The 19,338-nt window shown below is 45.6% G+C and overlaps 1 protein-coding gene across 4 annotated transcripts in view; it reads left to right on the top strand.

Annotated features, from left to right (window-relative positions):
- TRIO (trio Rho guanine nucleotide exchange factor) overlaps nt 1-19,338 on the top strand; it is a 354,591-nt gene that overhangs the window by 308,942 nt on the left and 26,311 nt on the right. For all 4 annotated transcript variants that reach the window (XM_043887107.1, XM_043887109.1, XM_043887111.1 and 1 more), the window contains exons 35-41: nt 1,469-1,761; nt 3,287-3,457; nt 6,020-6,115; nt 13,619-13,767; nt 15,275-15,341; nt 16,680-16,783; nt 18,495-18,564. In XM_043887107.1, the coding sequence (XP_043743042.1) occupies nt 1,469-1,761; nt 3,287-3,457; nt 6,020-6,115; nt 13,619-13,767; nt 15,275-15,341; nt 16,680-16,783; nt 18,495-18,564 (950 nt within the window). The remainder of the gene's footprint in view (nt 1-1,468; nt 1,762-3,286; nt 3,458-6,019; nt 6,116-13,618; nt 13,768-15,274; nt 15,342-16,679; nt 16,784-18,494; nt 18,565-19,338) is intronic.

The following is a 19,338-nucleotide window of genomic DNA, read 5'->3' as shown; positions in this document are numbered from 1 at the left end:
CTTGGTTATTTGAAATTATTTCTTTTTTAAATGTGTTGTTTTTTCGTTCGTGGTTGTTGGTATCGACTCCAGCACCTCAAAGGAACCGTGCTGAGGCTGAGAGCAGGGGCTACACATTCGTATTTCACGGCTGGAAACAAGGGGAACCAGCCAGCTTTTACCCTTTCACACCGCGCTTTCTAGAAGGGTGCCGTTTGTCACAGTGCTGACTTACCAGGTCACATGCATGCTGAGTCATACACACGCACGCACATACATATTAATATATTTAAGCATATTGCATTTTATTGCAGGTGTTTTTTTTTGCTTCACAGAACCTGCTTTTTAAACTAATTGAAGGTTTGTGGCAACTGTATTGGGCGCGTCTGTTGGAGCCATTCTTCCAAAGGCATTTGCTCACTTCATGTCTGTGTGTCACATTTTGTTGATTCTTGCAATTTTCAAACCCTCCGCCAGCAAAAAGATTATGACTAACTTGAAGATTCAGATGATGGTTAGCATTTTTTTTTAGCTGTAAAGTATTTTTTAGTTAAACTATATGCAGTTTTTAGACAGTGCTATTGGACACTTAAACAGTCCAATTTGGGGGGAACCAAAAATTCGTGTGACTCACTTTATTATAATATTTACTTTATGGCAGTGCTCTGAAACCAAACCCATAACACCCCTAAGGTGTGCCTCCACTTTATTTATTGAGTGGTACTTTTATTCAGTGGGATTGAGTCAAACTAATATATTTGTCCACCAGGATTACTTTTTAATTTCCTTTAAATTCTTCTTTAAGCCATTCTTTCTTGGTTCTTGTCTATCAAGAAAATGGGTGGAAATAATTCAAACTATGTCCTCCAATGTCTGTGATATTTTAAGTGATAGTGACCTTATGAGTCTTTGCAGCACTGATGCTGGTCTTCAGCATGGGTGACTCGGCTTTTTTTGGGAGAGGGAGGCAGTACACCTGGAGAAAAATGATCTCTGGCAAAATTCAAGTTCGGGAACCACTTGATGAATAAGCCCGCGGGTTGGATCTCCTCTGACACCCTCATCCCCAGGGCAGAACCAGAGGGCACGGCTCCTGGCAGCCACTGAACTTAACGTTTGGCTGGGCGGTGCCCATGGCAGTGGCTTTGAAAGTGAAAAGTGAAAGTCACTCAGTCCTGTCAGACTCTTTGCCACCTCGTGAACTATGCAGTCCATGGAATTCTCCAGGCCTGAATACTGGAGTGGGTAGCCTTTCCCTTCTTCGGGGGATCTTCCCAACCCAGCGATTTCAAACCCAGGTCTCCCGCATTGTAGGTGGATTCTTTACCATCTGAGCCACCAGGTAAGCCCAAGAATACGGGAGTGGGTAGCCGGTTCCCAGCTCCAGGGGATCTACCCGACCCCGGGATCGAACCCAGATCTCTCACACTGCAGGCGGCTTCTTTACCAGGCCGCCAGTCACACGGGCTTCTCTCTCTCTCACCCGCAGACTCGCTGTCCGTCTCCAGCAACGACGCCAGCCCGCCCGCCTCCGTGGCCTCCCTCCAGCCCCACATGGTGGGGGCGCAGAGCTCGCCGGGCCCCAAGCGCCCGGGCAACACGCTGCGCAAGTGGCTGACGAGCCCGGTGCGGCGGCTGAGCAGCGGCAAGGCGGACGGGCACGTGAAGAAGCTGGCGCACAAGCACAAGAAAAGCCGCGAGGTCCGCAAGAGCGCCGACGCCGGCTCGCAGAAGGACTCGGACGACAGCGCGGCCACCCCGCAGGACGAGACCGTGGAAGAGGTCAGGGCCTGCGGCGTCTCCCTTGCTAGTCCTTGCGAGTCCATAGGAGCAAATAACCCTCGTCTGGTTGTTTTCTGGGTGTTTCCGGAAACGACCGGTGTCAGAGCCCCCGCAAAATGTATTTAGCAGCGTGCTGGAGTTGGGGACCCACGTGTGGCCTCTGATCAAGAGATCAGAGGACCGAGAGCCCCCCTCCCCAGGCGTGGAGGCACCCCCTGCCTGCTCCAGGAGGAAGTGGTGCCCTGCCACCCCAGCCCTGCCCCCAGCCTCCATCACAGGCAAAGCCAGGGGTACCCCCCCACCCCAGGGATGCAGACCATCTAAGCAGCCTGTGGGTTAGCACTCAGCCATATAGTGAGTGAGGGACAGTCGCTCAGTCCTGTCCAACTCTTTGCAACCCCATGGACTGTAGTCCTCCAGGCCCCTCTGTCAATGGAATTCTCCAGGCCAGAATACTGCAGTGGGTTGCCATTTCCTCCTCCACAGCCAGGCAGGGAAAGCACCAGTTTTATACGCTGAAGGACTGGGGAATGCCTGCATCCTCCAGTGTTTCCACTACCAGACCTGCCCCCATATTCATGTATGTTCATACTGACTTCTTGTCCTGAGTAGAAAACATCCAATTACTTTGTTAAGCCAGTAGTAAACACTGGATTATTCCCATGTCATCAAAGATAAATGTATGTAGGCCAGCCAGGAATTATTTTTAATTTCCTTTGGAGGTGAGGGACCTTAAAATTACATTGTAAGGAATGGTATTTTTTCATGATCCCCAAGATGGGTCTTCAGTAATGTGGTGTTAGTGAGGGGCCCTCAGAGTTTTTAATGAGGACCCGCATCCCCCTGTTCCCCATGGACTCAGAAAGACAAAGGCAGAGCGAATGGGGGAGGAGGACAAGATTGGTCTTGTTTAATTTATTTTGCAGATGTGTGGTTTCTGCTGCTTTTTTCCTGGGCCTGTTTATGCTGTGGGTTTTCACTGGAGCATATGATTCATTTATGTCCTCATCTATCTGTTTAATATACTGGGTCCTCCTAATAGAAGTAAAAAACTGAATTTTTTTTTAGTAAAAGTAAGACTAGGGGAAAATGAATGAACTACTTCATTCTTAAAATATACCTTGAATTGTATTTTTCTTTATGCTCTCATGATTTCAGTGAGTTTTATTTGAGCAAAAAGTAGCAAAATAGTAAAATATGAGACCAGAGAAATGGAAGGTGATGGTTCACATTTTTGAACCTTTTTTAAAAATTAGCCTCTTGAAGATAAGACGTGTTCAGAGCCTAACGGTTGACGTCGGCAGTCCCTTCGCAGGCACTCCCGGGCCCTGCCCTTGTCCAGCCGGCGGGCGAGGGAGCTCACACACTTGGAGGAGTCCAAGTTCCCATCAGGGCTGGAAGGGGCTTGTGCCTGGTTTCTGCTCTCAGTTTCCACCTCCTGTGAACCCCCAAGGGCTCAGTTTCTATGCCCGGACGCTGACACTCAGGGCCAGGCTCTCACAGGCGAATGTTGCTCTGGTTTCAGAGAGGCCGGAACGAGGGCCTGAGCAGTGGCACGCTCTCCAAGTCCTCGTCCTCGGGCATGCAGAGCTGCGGAGAGGAAGAAGGGGAGGAGGGGGCTGACGCCGTGCCCCTGCCGCCCCCCATGGCCATCCAGCAGCACAGCCTGCTCCAGCCGGACTCCCAGGACGACAAGGTAAGGGGGCCGTGGCCGCCCCGAGCCAGGAGAGGGCCCAGCGGTTCACTCCTGTGCCCCAGCCTCAGGGCTGGACACAGAGAGTGACCCGGGCTGCGAAAAGGTGTCTGCAACACGTACTGGTTTTCCAGGCCAAATTCTGCCCGCCGTCGCCTGCAGAGCCTAGATAACATAGGCCGTGCGTTTAGACTAGGCTGTGGGACCACTCGCAGTCTCCCCTACACGTGTGCTTGCAGAAGGACCTTCAGAGCATTTTTAACGGATGCTTTCCTAATCGCTGCCTGTCAAGTCAGTTTAATTTTTCTCACTGTCCTGACCAGGGTCCCTGAGTGGACAGTCAGAGAAATCACTGTCCCGCCTGTGTGCGTGGTTACGTCCCAGACACACACGAGCCCACCTGGTTCTCTGTGTCAGGCGTCTCTGCACGCAGGTGTGGTTTTCACATGAGACTGTATGGCTCTCCAGTTCCTTTTTTCCAACACGGCCAACATCTGGATCAAACCGGAGTTTGTCAAAGCTCAGGAGTCAGTTCAAAGCCACGAGTCTCCTCTCTGGATGTATGCGGAGGCTTCGGGCCAAGTAAACCTTCATTTTTTGCTTTCTGGGTTTTCCTGAGTTTTTACAGAATCTAAAATTATTTTGTGCCTCCCAGCGGTAGAACCCCAAAATACCAAGAAGGAAACCTGATAACTGGCTTGTACAACCTCTCACGTTCCAGCCCAGCCTGCTTCTCCAAACTGGCAGGTGTTGAAAACCACGCTATGAAGTCATTACTGGTGATTTTTTTTTTTTTTTTGGCAGAGACCAGGTTTTCTGAATAAAACAGATGTTTTCATCAGTTTTTCCCCGCTTCACTTTTTTCCTTCCCTGACTCCCTCCTCCGTGCTGACACGGTCCCCACTCGCTGGATGGCCCATGGGTGCTGACCCAGGCTCCGTCCAGCCCAGTGATTGACGGCCCTGAGTCTTAACCTCAGGCCCCTCCTCCTTAGAACCCTGCCGCCACCTCCGCCAGGGCTCTTAGTGCGCAGTGGGTCTTGGCAGAGGAAGGTAGCTTGGGTTTCAGTCTGGAGTCTGGGGGTCATCCGAGGCGCAGACCCCATGCTGCAGCGGGGCAGGGTGGCCTGAGATGAGAGAAGCTCACCTCTCACTGCCCAGAACAGACCCACCGCCAGGCAGCAGGGCTCTGACAGTTCCTTAGTAATTTTGCAGCATTCTAAGCCATACCTTTCTGAAGGCAGAAAACTAAAATTGCGAAAATCTGAATGGTTAGCCGAACAGTGAGGTGCCAGGCCTGGTTGGCCTATTCACCAAACCAGGAGGGTGTTTTTCTCCATTTAAAGTGTGGATGACACTATATTCTTCTGATTGCTAAAATCACTTACTGGTTATTGTATGACCTCATTGGGTATTATCCATAGAAGTTCTTCTTTTACAAAAATCGATAGTGATGTTCCCAGAGAGTATATTATCTTGTGACTAATATTTTGTTTTGTTCTGTTCTCTCTTTTTGTAAACTTTCACTGCAGCATTATGTTGACTTGTGTTCTGTGTCTGTTCTGGCTCAGTTTCCTTACCTCTCCATTTGAATTTTTTTTCCTTGGTTTCTTCACCTCATTTTCCAGATTTCATTAGACCAAGCCAACATTTGTTTTGCCAAGTGCATATCTGGATCCACATTGTAACTGCCTCGTTGTAAACGTATAGATCCGTGTGTGTCTGCCGTGAGCCATGCATCATTAGGACAGCTAGCCGTGTGTCGCATGCCTCTCTGCTGTCCTTAATATGAAGCAAGGTTCATATTACACCCCCTTCTAGTTTCCAGTGAATTAACGGTGCGAGTAATCTGCAAACACAGCGTGTTTGCTAATTACTGAAACTTGAGCTCAGTAGCCCCTCCCCCAGACCCCGTACCTGTCCACCCTGTACACCCCGACTCTAGCCGTAAATGGCATCCGATAGCTTGTGAGGCCACAGAGCTCCTGTCCTCTGCACTAATCATTGGGGAAGTGGATGGCACAGAAAATGGTGAGCTTGTCCCCCTCCTCCCTGTCTGGTCAGTGCTCCCGGCTCCTTTCCTTTCCTTCCTTCTTTCTTTGAACCCCATCCACACAGTAAAGCCATTTTTAGTATCTTGTTTTTGGTTCCCAATTCTTTGAAGGATTCATCCACTAGCCCTTAAGCCTGTCACTCTTCTGTTGATCTCCGTCTTTCGCTCCTTAGCCAGTAGCCTAGCCAGCAGTTGCAAAAAAAGTTAGAATCCTCCCCCATGCCCAGTCACCTCTTTGAGAAACATTCTGATGGGACATGGCTGCAGATTAAAACCAGACTCTGTCTGCTTTCCACATGTATCCCAGACAGGTCTTATTTAGTGTTTCATGTCAGAATATTGTAAATTTTAAAAGATGGCTTTAAATAAATGCAAACAAAGACAAACTCGTGGTCTTTTGGTCTGGAATTACTTTTAAAAAGAGGCTGAGCTTGCAGGAGAATTTTCCATCTGTCCAGTGACTAACACAAGGCATCCCCCTCCCCCCTCTCTTTTTCTCAACTTCCTCTCTAGGCCTCCTCTCGGTTATTAGTCCGCCCCACCAGCTCCGAAACGCCGAGCGCAGCCGAGCTTGTCAGCGCAATCGAGGAACTCGTGAAAAGCAAGATGGTAAGGTCTCCAGGGGCTCAGGCCTCCGGGCTGGAAGCGGCTCATGGAGCACTGGGGGGCAGGGGTGGGCACGGGTGGCCTCACAGGTGCGTCTCTAGTCTGCAGGATGGATCCTCAGGTTCAGTAACTGGCTTGAAGACTCACAGAGCTTAGCGAAGCCACGGTTGCTGTTCATTACTGTGAAAGGGTGGAGGTGAAGGTCCGCCAGGGAGGTTGTGCAGGGGCGGGCCCGGGAAGCTCAGTCCAGGCCACCCTTGTCCTCTCCCCATGGAATCAGGTGCCCAGTGCTGGCCTCTCCCAGCACCGCACGGTGTGTGAGGATACCTGCAGGGTAAGGCCAGCAAGGGACACTGCCGCCCACCCCCCCCAACCCCACTCTCCGGCCTTGGTGGTCAGAGTCTGTATTTGGGCTCCATCACATACACAAGGTTGACCCCTCACATGGCTCACCCCATCCCCTGCTCCTGTGGAGATCAAGATAGCACGTGACCCAAAGCCCCCACCAAAAGTCACACAGTGAGTATAGACCGTCTATCTGAAGCCAGTACCCCCAGGTAGACAGACTTCATCAGGCAGGACATGCCAGGGGCTTAGAGGGCCCTCCCAGGAGCCACGGTCAGCCCTTTCCTGCACCCGCATGGTCTGCAGTGTGGGCATCTCATAGCCAGTGTGGTCAGTTCCATTCTCGTGGGTCGTTGGTATCGCAGGTATCACTGGGAGTCTCTCGCTGTCTGAGACCATTCACTTGGGTCTGCAGTGTATGAGGGAGAAGGGTTTGCGTTGCTGTGTCAGGGCTTTATTCTCTTAGTCACCTCATGTTCCCAGTGGGTCAGCGTGGCTTCATTTAATAAAAGCCCCAAATCAGATGTTGATTCTTTGAAGTTAGGTATGCATTGTTTCTGACTGATTCAGATCAGTAAATTTCTTTTTCTTAAGTTTTCCTATGAAATAGAGAAACCAGTAATGGTAACAGCTTTTTAGACTAGTATACCTCCTATCTTACTACATCTTTTAAAAGTCACCACTCCTAAAATAAAAGCCCGCAGTGACCACTGTGGAACAGTTTGGTATGCTTCCCTCCCACCGCTGTCTCTGTGTATACTCCCCTCGACAGCTCTGTGAGGGGGGCACACACTACCGTGTTCTCATTTTACAGACGAGAAAACTGAGGCACACGGAGTGTGTGAAAACTCGACCAGCTGGTAAAGGGACAGAGGTCTATTATAATTTATTTAAATAAATTCATTATATATATATATAGATAGATTTATCATTTACAATTTTCATTTCTGTTAATTGTTCAGTCACGAAGTCATGTCCGACTCTTTGCGACCCCATGGACTGCAGCGTTTATCTCTGCATAAATATTCATGCTAATTACATGTGTGATTATAATTACATGTAAATATACTTATAGGGTAAATTTTTAGCAGTGGAATTGCTAGATAAAAGGAAATACAGTTGACCCTTAAATAGTCCCAGTTTGGATTTCACAGATCCACTTACAGATTGTCTTCAACAGTGAATACTAGAGAACAGCATAGTGTGCAGTGGGTTAATCTGCACGCGTGGAACCACAAATTGAGGGACCACGTACAGGGGGCTGGGATATCCCAGCCCCTGTGTTGTTCACGGGCTAACTCCACTTCTTTAAAGTTAGAAATTTATCTTCCAAAGCTAGTACTAACTAGGTACTGTGTGTCTATGTATATATATATGTAACACTCCAGTTTCTTCTCCCACCCATCCCTAAGCAGCTGGTGCTGAGGCTGGTTGCTTTGGTCAAATGGGAATTACATCCAGAATCCAGACTGACAGGTATTGGCCCCCACCCCTGCCTGGGTGGTGGTGGGCTTTGAGTTTAGACAGAAAGGCTGCAAGGACTTGGTAGATAAGTCAAGAATTTAACTCCACTTGGTCAGAAATTTGGGATCATGTCAGTATGAATGGAGCTTAGCCACATCCTGCCTGTCTCTTTGAGAAGCAAGTTGATTGATGGTCTAAAAAGATGCTCAAATAATACTGAATTGAGTTTTCAGGCATCCTTAAACATTTTAGAAACAGCCATTTATACACATCAGTTATAGGATCATTAAAGCCATGCTTGTCTAATAACTGAAATTGTTCTCCCAAGGAATGTTTTGAGACAGCACTCCGTCAACCTGCTAGTCATTGTTCTGCAGCTGTTTGAAGGGATTCCATTGTGAGTGGGTTGAGACTGACGTGTCATAAATTCAGATGAAGAGAAGTTCTATGCATGTCTCTCAGCTCTCAGTGGTTTATTCCCCCCTTTTTAGCTTTGAAGAATTAAACTCTATCCATTGAAATTGAATTATTTCTGCTCACGACTCTTCTGAAGTGAATGGGCATAAAGCTGTTGGCAGGGTGGAAAAGGCGTGGGTTTGGAATCAGAGATGTAGGTTCAGATTCTCCTACTGTCTGCTTCAGCCTCCCAGCTGGAAGGTGGGGTTTGTAAACCCAGCGCTGTTTGATAAGCTCCGGCCAAGCTCCCTCCACCCGAGCACTCCACTTGTACCTTCTGTCCCCATTGGAGAACCACATTTGTGCTTTTTATGGTGGACTTGCTGCTCCTTCATTCTCCGTGGAATGTAATCTGGACTGCGCCCTCTCTGTCTGGCTCAAGGGAACATAGCTCTGCTTGGTTTGCTGTGACTAATCCTCAAACGAGAACTGCTTTTGCCGATAAAACTAGTGAATCATCTGAACATCCTTCCCTGCCGCCGCCTGCTCCCCATGACTCTGAGTTACTCCTGCACGGCTCACGGCTGCCACGTCACCCCCGTTTGTTTTCCTGCGGGCGATCTCTTAGGCTGTCGTGACTTTGTAATCAGACTGAAACACTGAATTGTTAGCCCTGCCAAGCCGTGTGTGCGGTGGACTCGAGAGGTGATGGGAGAAGGTGTCCTGCCGTCGTGCCATCTGTTTTCAGGGAGCTGACTCTCCTCACCCCGCAAGCCCTTCCCTGAAATTCACTTCTCTCTCCACCTCCACGTTCCTGATGAGGGAAGCGTGGGCAGGGGGCGACAGCAGCTAACAGCCCCAGGAACTGCAGCTGACTTTGGGGCTTTCTTCTCTCCGTTGATCTGCATATAAAGAGAAACCCAAGAAAGAATGAGAATAAGTGAAACAAACATCTAACTCAAGATAATAGAACAGCACAATTTGTTTTTGGAAAAAAGCAGAAAGACTGAATTCACAGAGGTAAAAGCAGAAATTAATGAGCTGGAAAACAGAAAAAGGGAATAATAATACCACCAAAGATTTGTTTTTTCAAAGCATACAGACTTCAGGTAACCTTCGCAAAAAAAAACACCCAAAAAAACCCAGATTCACAACATAAGAATCTGTAAAGAAAAGATCAGCGAGAATTGAAATAATCGTGACGCATTACTGTTGGGGTCCTTTAATGGACCAGAACCTTGTGGTGCGGAGTCGACGATAAGAAAGTGAAAGAGAGAAAGAGAGAGAGAGAGACAAAAAAGACCCAGGGACCTACGCTCTGATGGAGCAAAGGTGCTTTAATGATTTTTCTATGAGTATATATAGGCTGCAGTACAAGAAACTTCTTTCGGGAATGATAGAGATCAGAAAACCAAATGTACAGCAACTGTTACCAAGGGAACAAGGGGTAACGTTAGTCACAAGGTCAGGAGACAATCCATATCTCAAGAAAGGGGAAGGAGATTAAGCTGTTTTGTCCTAAGGAGAATGTTTACTAAAGGAGACTCATGCTTGCCTCACACAATGACCTCAGTCCCTGGGAGCAGCGTGCTGTTCCGCTTGAAGAGGGACAAAGGACTCATGAGAGACAGCATGTAGGAATCCTCCCGTCAAACATTCCCTGACACGTTACCTTGTTCACCTCTTTGAAAGTAAATTTGAAAACCTGGGATGAAGTGGGCAGTTGCTTAAGAAAATACAGTTTACCAGTATTAACCTCAGAGGAGTCGTGGGTGCTTACGCTCAGTCGTGTCCAACTCTGTGACCTCACGGACCGCCAGGCCCCTCTGTCCATGGGATTCTCCAGGCAGGAATGCTGGAGAGGGTTGCCATTTCCTTCTCCAGGGGGGTCTCCCCGACCCAGGGATCGAACCCGTGTCTCTTGCATTTCCTGTGTAGGTGGACAGGTTATTTACCGCTGAGGCACCCGGGAAGCCCTCTGAAGAGTTAGGTCTACATAGATATTCTCCTTTCATTTAAGGAATAGGGAAAGTTGATAAGAACCTACCCACAAAAACCCACCAGACCCAGAGACCTTCACAAATAATTTGTCCAAGACAGATTTCCGTTCTGGGACAGCGCCCGTGCCGTTTTACTCGAGCAGTTGCCAGAAGGGGCCGCTGGGCGGCTGGGGGTGGACGTCACAAATGTGAGCGCGGCCTCGGGGGCGTCCGCACGCTCCATGTGGCTGCCGGGTCCAGAGGGGCCTCACGGGCATCCATGGAGTCCAGTGCCTCCCCAGCTGGCTTCTGTGTGGAGGGCCCTCTGCCGCCTTTCTTTCCTGTCTCTCCTCACCCTTGAAGTGACCGTCATTAAATCTAACGAGCTTCAGTGTCCTCCCGATCCGGGCAGCAGACAGCACTGCTCCTCCCTCCCAGCATCCTCCAACCTCCTGGCCGAGATCGGCCTCCGGGACCTGCACGTGTGGACCAGGCCCTGCTGCCGCACGTGTGCTTCCAGTCGAGGTCAAGAGCTGTTTACTTAAAAATCAGAATGCTGTGTGCTCACCGAGCCCCGTTCCTGAATGTCTCTTCATTCACTGAGAGCAGGAGTCGGTGTGTGTGCACAGCTCCATGGGTTTGATGAACAGGACTGCAGGAACAGACTCGGTGTCCTCAAAGCTAGGCTTAGTGAGCACGCCAGCTTCAGCCTGTCACTTACGGGGAAACAGGACAAGTATTAGAGGTTTTAGTTTGGTAGAAAATACTAAGTTCTTGTAGTTTGTATCAGGCTTTTTGTTTGAAGAGAAATCACATTTTCCCCAGTTACATTGCTTAAATACCTCTTGATCACCTATATGTCCAGCTGTGTCACTGTGGGAGTTTCAGAAGAACTGTCATCTATTGGCAGATGATGTGAACTGACAAGGGATTAATCTCCAAAATATACAAACAGCTCATTCAGCTCAATATCAAAAAAATAAACAACCCAATCGAAAAATGAGTAGAAGACCTAGACAATCATTTCTCCAAAGAAGACATACAGGTGGGCCACGGGCACATGAAAAGATGCTCAGCATCGCTAATCATCAGACAAGTGAAAATCACAACTACACTGAGGTGTCACCTCACACCATTCAGAATGACCATCATTGAAAAATCAACAAATGCTGAACGCTGGAGAGGGTGTGGAGAAAAGGGAACCTTCTTACACTATTGGTGGGAATGTAATTTGGTACAGCCACTATGGAGAACAGTATGGAGGTTTTTTAAAAAACTAAAAATAGAGCTACCACATGATCCCGCTCCTGGGCATGTATCCAGAAAAGATGAAAGCTCTTAATTTGAAAAGATACATGCACTCTAATGTCCATAGCAGCACTGTTTACAATAGCCAAGACATAGAAGCGACCCACCTGTCCACTGACAGATGGGTATGTATACCCACACACACACGATGGACTGTTACTCAGCCATTGAAAAAGAATGAAATAATGCTGTTTGCAGCAACATGAGGGGCCTAGAGATTGTCATACAGAGTGAAGTTCAGAGAAACAAATGTCATGTGATAGCACTTATGTATGGAACATGATAAAAATGATACAAAGGAACTTATTTACAAAACAAAGAGACTCACAGGCATGGAAAACAGATTTATGATTACCAAAGGGGGAAGGTGAGAGAGGGATAAATTAGGAGTTTGGGATTAACAGATACATACCACTGTATATAAAACAGATAAACAATGAGGACCTGTTGTATAGCACAGGAAGCTATATTCAGTATCTTGTAATAACCTGTGCATATATCCTTTTTCAGATTATTTTATATATATGTATAACTGAATCACTTTGCTGGATACCTGAAACTAACACAACATAGTAAACCATTGCCAGTGTCTTTCTTTGGTGCCTTTCCTGTTCAGCATTCTCAGCCTGTGGCAGTGAAGAGAAACTTCGTGCTACATGACGACAAAGCTGCTAAATCTCCTATTTTTTTAAAATCACTAACATTATATTGCAACAAGGGAAAGAAAAAAGTCTCTATTTAAATTTTTTTTTTATTTCCTTCCTCAGTTGGTGTGTTTTGGGGATGTCTTATTTTTAGATGGTTACACTGTTAGATCACTATTTTCAGAATCTGAATGTAATTTGTGTAATAAAGTGTTTTCAGAGCATTAGATGTCAGAGTGTATTTTGCAGTTTTTGCATATTTGCAGGGCTTGTATACAACTTTTGTAATAATTACACAAACCTAAGCTATACTGAAACCTATTCAATGTTTCAAAAGAAGTGCACTGTATTAAAATTAAGAAGTCATTTGATTATGTAGCAGATATAAATTAAAAACCAGCCCAAGAGTTTATATACATGTGAAAACCAGGCTTTCTTTAAAAATTCAAAGAGGATTGTTGCTTGTATAACAATCAGAAGGTAAATAATAAAAGGTGATCATAGCTAAAAAAAAAAAAAAAAAAAAAAAAGAACTGTCACCTGTACCCCTAGAAACTTTGTGAATTCTGATTAAGAAAGAAAATTAATACATACCAATAAGAAAGTAATCAGTTGCTGATCCTGGCCACACTAACCCAGGGGAAAAAGTCATGAGTAGTCATCTCACGGATTTATTCGAGGTTCTCAAGTGGATCTAACAATGAAAACACTCACCTGCAGGAACTAAAATTCAGTGAGGGAGAGAGTTGTGAACAAGTAATTGAGGCCAGCATGGCAACCACTTCCTATAGAAGGAAGAAGTTGTGAGGGTCACAGAAATGGAGATTAATTTTAGCCGCATGAGTTGTATGCATTGAAGTATGAGTCAAGGCTTCACGGATAGTCAAGAAACAAATCTTTCCTTTAAATTAAAATACGAGTTTGCTGCAGCTGCTGCGTAGTCACCAACAAGGAGTGGGCAGTGTGTCGGGGTATGCTAGCCCGATCGGAGTTGACTGCACACGCTTCTGAAATGGTCGTGCTTTCATGTGGCAGGAATGTAACTGAACAGAAAAGGGCCGGATTTGAAATGGCTGCAGTGTGTGATGTGAGCCAAATGTTTTGTTTCTAATTATTTGGTAACAACGAATAGAATATATTAATGGACATAAATTCACTGCACTTTGCATTCTGACTTCCCTCTTACTCAGTCTTTAGATGAATCCTGGGGCTTCTGTTGTTAAATAGCCTTGTAATTTCACACCCATAGGTTCTGCAGTGTCACAGGCCAGGCCTGCTGTGTATTCTGACGTAGGAGACCTCCTGGTCCTTATTTCAGCCTCATGAACTGTGTAGGCAGGAGGCGTGACTGTGGCTTTGATTTCTTCCAGGCTCTGGAGGATCGTCCCAGCTCGCTCCTCGTCGACCAGGGGGACAGCAGCAGCCCCTCCTTCAACCCTTCAGACAACTCCCTGCTGTCCTCCTCCTCGCCCATCGATGAGATGGAAGAGAGGAAGTCCAGCTCTTTAAAGAGACGACAGTAAGACCCCAGTGTTCTAGCTGTCAGCGCTCGGGGGCCCCCCTGCTGGCCCAGCCATCTTCAGAGCTGTGGCCCGGCTTCCTCTCTGAGTCGCAGGAGGAGACCCAGGGTCTCTTCGCTGAGCAGTTACACGAGCGTGCCGTGCTAAGTCAGCTCAGTCGTGTCCGACTCTGTGTGACCCCGTGGACTGTAGCCCACCAGGCTCCCCTGTCCATGGCATTCTCCAGGCAAGGATACTGGAGCCGGTTGTCATGCCCTCCTCCGGGGATCTTCCCAACCCGGGACCGAACCTGAGCCTCTTGGGAGTCTTCTGCGTTTGGCAGGCGGGCTCATTACCACGTGGGCCATGTGTACGTGTGTTTGCAAAGTGTTCAGAGCCTCAGGAGGCTGCAGGGAGGCATAGCCGCAGCACTCATTCTTTTATTTCTGCATTGCACTTTATTTGGAAACAAGAGTGATAGGAGAATCTCTTCTGTCACTCCCGGTGAGAAGCTGCTGTACTTTCCATCACATTCAGGCGTGTGTGCTCTGTCGCTCAGTGGTGGCCGACTCTCTGCGACATCACAGAGGGTTGCCCACCAGGCTCCTCTGTCCATGGGATTTCCCAGGCAAGAATACTGAAGTGAATTGCCGTTTCCTCCTCCGGGGGATCTTCCTGACCCAGGGATTGAACCCACTCCTCTTGTGTCTCCTACATTGGCAGGCAGATTTGTTACGACTGCACCACCTGGAAAGCCTCATTATATCCACAGTAGTAAAGAAAAACGGCAACATAGAATTAAATGCAGTCCCAGAAACATGAAACATAGAATTTTTTAGTTTCCGTTAAAAAGTCCTGAAAAATTTTACAAAAGGTTTAAAATTATATTTGGAAAAGAGGAAAAAATTTACCAGCCGCATGAACACAGAGACTTGGTTTGATGCTGTATCCCAGCATCTAAAGTGACTTCAGGTGCATAAGAGGTGCTGGTTGAATGAACAAACCAACCAATCAGCCAATTAACTTTTCCAGGCCAATTGAGGTGATTTGCTGTAGCTAATCAAGTGATTGTCCTCTATTATCTGAATGGCCTTAAGGATCAGTGGTTACTGATCCTTACTGAAAGGAACATTTCTGAGTGATGTGTTCAGATCCAAGGCTTTAAACATCTGAGGTAAATTTCTTTTGTATATCCAGGAAAGCTTAAAATGACTCAAGCGTTAAAGCACAAAGAAGCAGAAAACCGACTTCCTTTAATGTCTTGGCTTCTCTTAGTCATCGTCCACACGGTCAGAGTCTGGTGACAGGAATGCACCCCGAACGTGAGGTCTTTTGTCACCTCTGCAGTTCCTGTGGGTCACCCATGTGAACTTGTAAGTGGCTGGGGACCCGAAGTATAAGTTTGTCAGGTTACTTCACAGCCCCTGCGGAATCTGACCTGATGAAAGAAAAAGTATGAAAGAGTGTCATCGGACAATTCCTTAGATTGTGGATTGTAAACACTGTTTTTCCCCTCCCTTTTTTCAGCTACGTTTTACAGGAATTAGTGGAGACAGAGCGTGACTATGTGCGGGACCTTGGCTGTGTGGTGGAGGTGTGTACTTTCAGAGATAAATAACCTGTATCAGCTAGCTCTGAGGCTTGTCAGAAGGGTGTTCATTTGGACAGTTGAATGCTGATAGCTTCTCAAAAGCCTTGGAAAATATTTTTGACTAAAAACAGTAAAACAACCAACAAAATATTTCTGAAAAATAAAATTTAGCCAAATACCTTAATAACTTTTTAAAGACTTCTTTTTTGAACAGTGCATCTTGACAGTCTTCTTTTATATATATATATATATACACATATATATATAGTTTGTAAATGTTATCTCCAAACAATGAATTTCTGGTATGGAAATCTGGCCTTTGATTATTTTATAAGAATGTGGGCATCACCACAGAAATGAGGACATCTTTGGTTGAAAAGTCAATGTGACCAGCTCTGGATTCAGTTACGTCCTGAATCCCCCCGGGTTTGGAGCTTGGTCAGTGGCTGCCACCCCAGGCCATTTGCCTGTAGTTTTCACAGAACGAATATGTCACCAGTTTCACTGACCAGAAGTTGCTCTGCAATTTGTAACCATAGCAAAGACGCTGTCTTTCATCCGAAATCAAGAGTCATCTCTGGCCTTGTCCCTACATTAACTTCAGGGCATCATCATGTTAGTAAACTCAATTCATGAGAAAGCTGTTTTTGTAAAATGAAACTTTATCATTTATTCCTTCAGCTTTGCAAATATGTACAAGGCAGTACTTTTTGGATGGACATTCCATGAAAAGTAATAGCTATTACAGTTAATTGCATAACATAAAAGATTAAACATGCATGACATATCTGTCATCGTTACCAAGAATAACTTCAGAGCTTCTTGTATAGGCTGAATCCCATCTGAGTTATATAGAAGTTTTAAACCACATTTTAGCAACATAGTTAACCAGCTGGTGTTAGAAAGCAATTTGTGGAAAATATATTATTAAATCCTTATTTAACAAATTATGTAGATAATCCAAAAAGAAAAGAAAGTCTGTTTATATCAGATCAGTACTGAGAACAGAGGAAATAACGCTTCATGCCAAATAGTTAATATTTACAAGCTGACAGGATGATTTGTTTTATGAAATCATTTGCATTTATTTAAACTTTCCAGTTCCTCAGAAGAGTTTTGATCTTTGAATGCTAAACAGTTCAGGGAGAGAAAGTCATGGCAATGAATGTGACTATATTTTCACGGGCCAGTTAAGGACATATTTCTCAAAAGGTTTTTATTCTTAAATAATTGGTTTACAAGACTGTGTATGTCTGTTTTGTCCTCTGTGACTCTCAGTCAATAAACCACTACTTGATTCAAACATGTTCAATGAAATAATCTTTACATATTTACTTTTAGGGCTACATGGCACTTATGAAAGAAGATGGTGTTCCTGACGACATGAAAGGCAAAGACAAGATTGTGTTTGGCAACATCCATCAGATTTACGACTGGCACAGAGAGTACGTTAAATACACTCCGCGCTCAGCCGTGGGCCGAACTGCGTCACAGTCTTGTCGGGCGAGTGGGAGAGGATACCCGTTGATTCATTTCATTTCACTACCTGTATAGCCTCGTGCAGGCAGCTGGTGCAGAGGAAATACTGCTTTGCTGAGGAGTTTTCTGGTTGCGTTTCATGGCAGAGGAAGTCCCGTAGTTTCTTCATGCTGGTCCATCCAGGGGCCCAGGAGCGGGGGAAGGTGGGGCTGGAGGCCTGGGTACCGAGTCTGACCATCTGGGTTCATAGTCTGGTCCTGACCCTGAGCTGTCTGCCTCCATCCTTCATTTGGGTCACTGTGTTACCGTCTCGTGGGGTTTTTATGGAGTGACTGAGTTAATACACATACGTAAAGCACTTAAAACAACACCTGCATAGAGTAAGCCTTGATGAGTATTTGTAGTTAAAATTGCAGCCACCTCTGTAATAAATACAAATTACTATTAAAGAGTTATTTTTCAAGTCAGCATTCATGGGGAAAGTAGACATGATTGCCCATGAAAATCAAATTTGATTCCAGTACCTTGCCACACCTGTCCTGATCTGTAGTGAAACCAATTTTTTAAAGGGATATTTGGTGCCATTATCTAATCGTGTGGTCCCAAGGCTGGTTCTTAAGCTATGACAGAAAAGGGGAAACAGCACCAAGCTGCTGGGATGACCAGACAGGGAAGTTGCCCCTGGAGATACAGTGTCTGCGTGGTATGTGCAGAACCAGAGGATGGTGCATCCTCAAATGCAAGACGGTTCAACATGGCATTCACTGGTGTGCTGGCTTGCAGGTCAGTAAAATCCAAGATACAAATAGCAACATATGGAAGTGATAGCTAAGGTGGGCGTACGTCTCACCAACAGCTCTAGTCTAGACGAAGTGAAGAGCAGTCGTCTGTTTTGTTCCGTTTCTGTGGTTATACCTACTTTTGATCTTGTGTGTATGCTGTGTGCCCAGTCATGTCCGACTCTTTCGCGACCCCATAGACTGTAGCCCAGTGGGCTCTTCTGTCCATGGAATTTCCCAGGCAGAATACTGGAGTGGGTTGCCACTTTCTTGTCCAGGGGCTCTTCCCGACCCAGCTATCGAACCTTCATCTCTTGTGTCTCCTGCATTGGCAGGCAGATTCTTTATCACTGTACCACCTGGGAAGCCCCAATTTTATCTTAATGGGACCTAATATTTGCAACCTAGAAGTTGATTTTGATAATGTTTGAGAAAACTTTATTTATTAAAGAAAACTCTATAAAGCTGTCACAGATTACATTCAGATTTGAGCCTCTTAAAAATGACCATGGAAAGAATATGAAATTCACAGGTATGCAGACCAAGATAAAGAAAAATGACCAACTGCTTTGAAGCATTTTTTTTTATCCCATATTCAGATGAGATTTTATTATTTGAGTCATTTTAAAAAATGAAACAGAAATGTGGATTATCCAGGGGAAGGGAAGGTTGCCAGTCAAGGGGTGTTTTGCTCTGACTTAACCTTTTTAAACTGTTTTAAGTTGTATCTCTTTCTGCCCTAACAAAACGTTTTTCAGTATGCGTTGTAGTGTCTAAACATATACTTTACACTTCCAGATTGCTAATGTCAAAACAGACTATTTTGAAAATTTAAACCTCAGTCTAAAATTAGAAGGCCAAATCGGAGATGGTTCTAATATTTCTCCTTTCGCTGCAGCTTTTTTTTAGGAGAGTTGGAGAAGTGCCTTGAAGATCCGGAAAAACTAGGATCCCTTTTTGTTAAACATGTAAGTACAGAAGCATTATTTATATTCTCTTCTGTATTGTCATATTTAGTAATTGGCTTGTCAGATTAAAGGAGAACTCACTTGCAGTTTACAGAAATGCTTATATTAAATAAAATCAAACCGTACAGTGTCAGCTGGTTGGAATTCAAATCCCCCACTGCTCTTCTACATGCACATGGTCTGCTTTCCCTGTCAACTGGCCCGAGTTGGCTGTTTAGCTCACAAACAGGCCAAGATGGTCCAAAGGGGACCAGAGCCAGACCAGCAGCAGGAACATTTGGAAACGTCTTTGGGCAAAGAAGTGTCTGGTGCAGATGGTGATGTACCTAGATGTGCAGCGGGTTTAATGTAGTAACCAAGTATTTGTAAATCTAAAGCAAGCATGTTGGAACCTACTGACAGTCTGGCCGTTAAGACTCCATGCTTCCACTTCAGGGGGTGTGGGTTCCATCCCTAGTTGGTTAACTAAGATCCCACATGCCGCATGCTGTGGCAATAAGACAAACAAACAAATTAATTAAATAAGCACATTAAGAATAAGGGTTTTTTTTTGTTTGGTTTGGTTTTTAGGAAAAATTGCCATATTTTCAAAGTGACCAGAGCTTTTGTATTTTTGCACATCTCCTTAATGTCTGGCTTAATAGAAGATAGATGCATGTTTATATCTTGTTTCTGTATTGAACCTACTGTGATATTTTTTTTAGTTAAAATTTACAGGAAAAAAAAAAAAACTATCCTCAAGCAGATATTTGGTTAGAAAGGAATGAGTATTTT

This window comes from Cervus elaphus, chromosome 25, assembly GCF_910594005.1.
Source record: "Cervus elaphus chromosome 25, mCerEla1.1, whole genome shotgun sequence".
Classification (NCBI taxonomy): Eukaryota; Metazoa; Chordata; class Mammalia; order Artiodactyla; family Cervidae; genus Cervus; species Cervus elaphus.
Note: the sequence above shows the minus strand (reverse complement) of the source record. Positions and strands in the feature narration are given on the sequence as shown.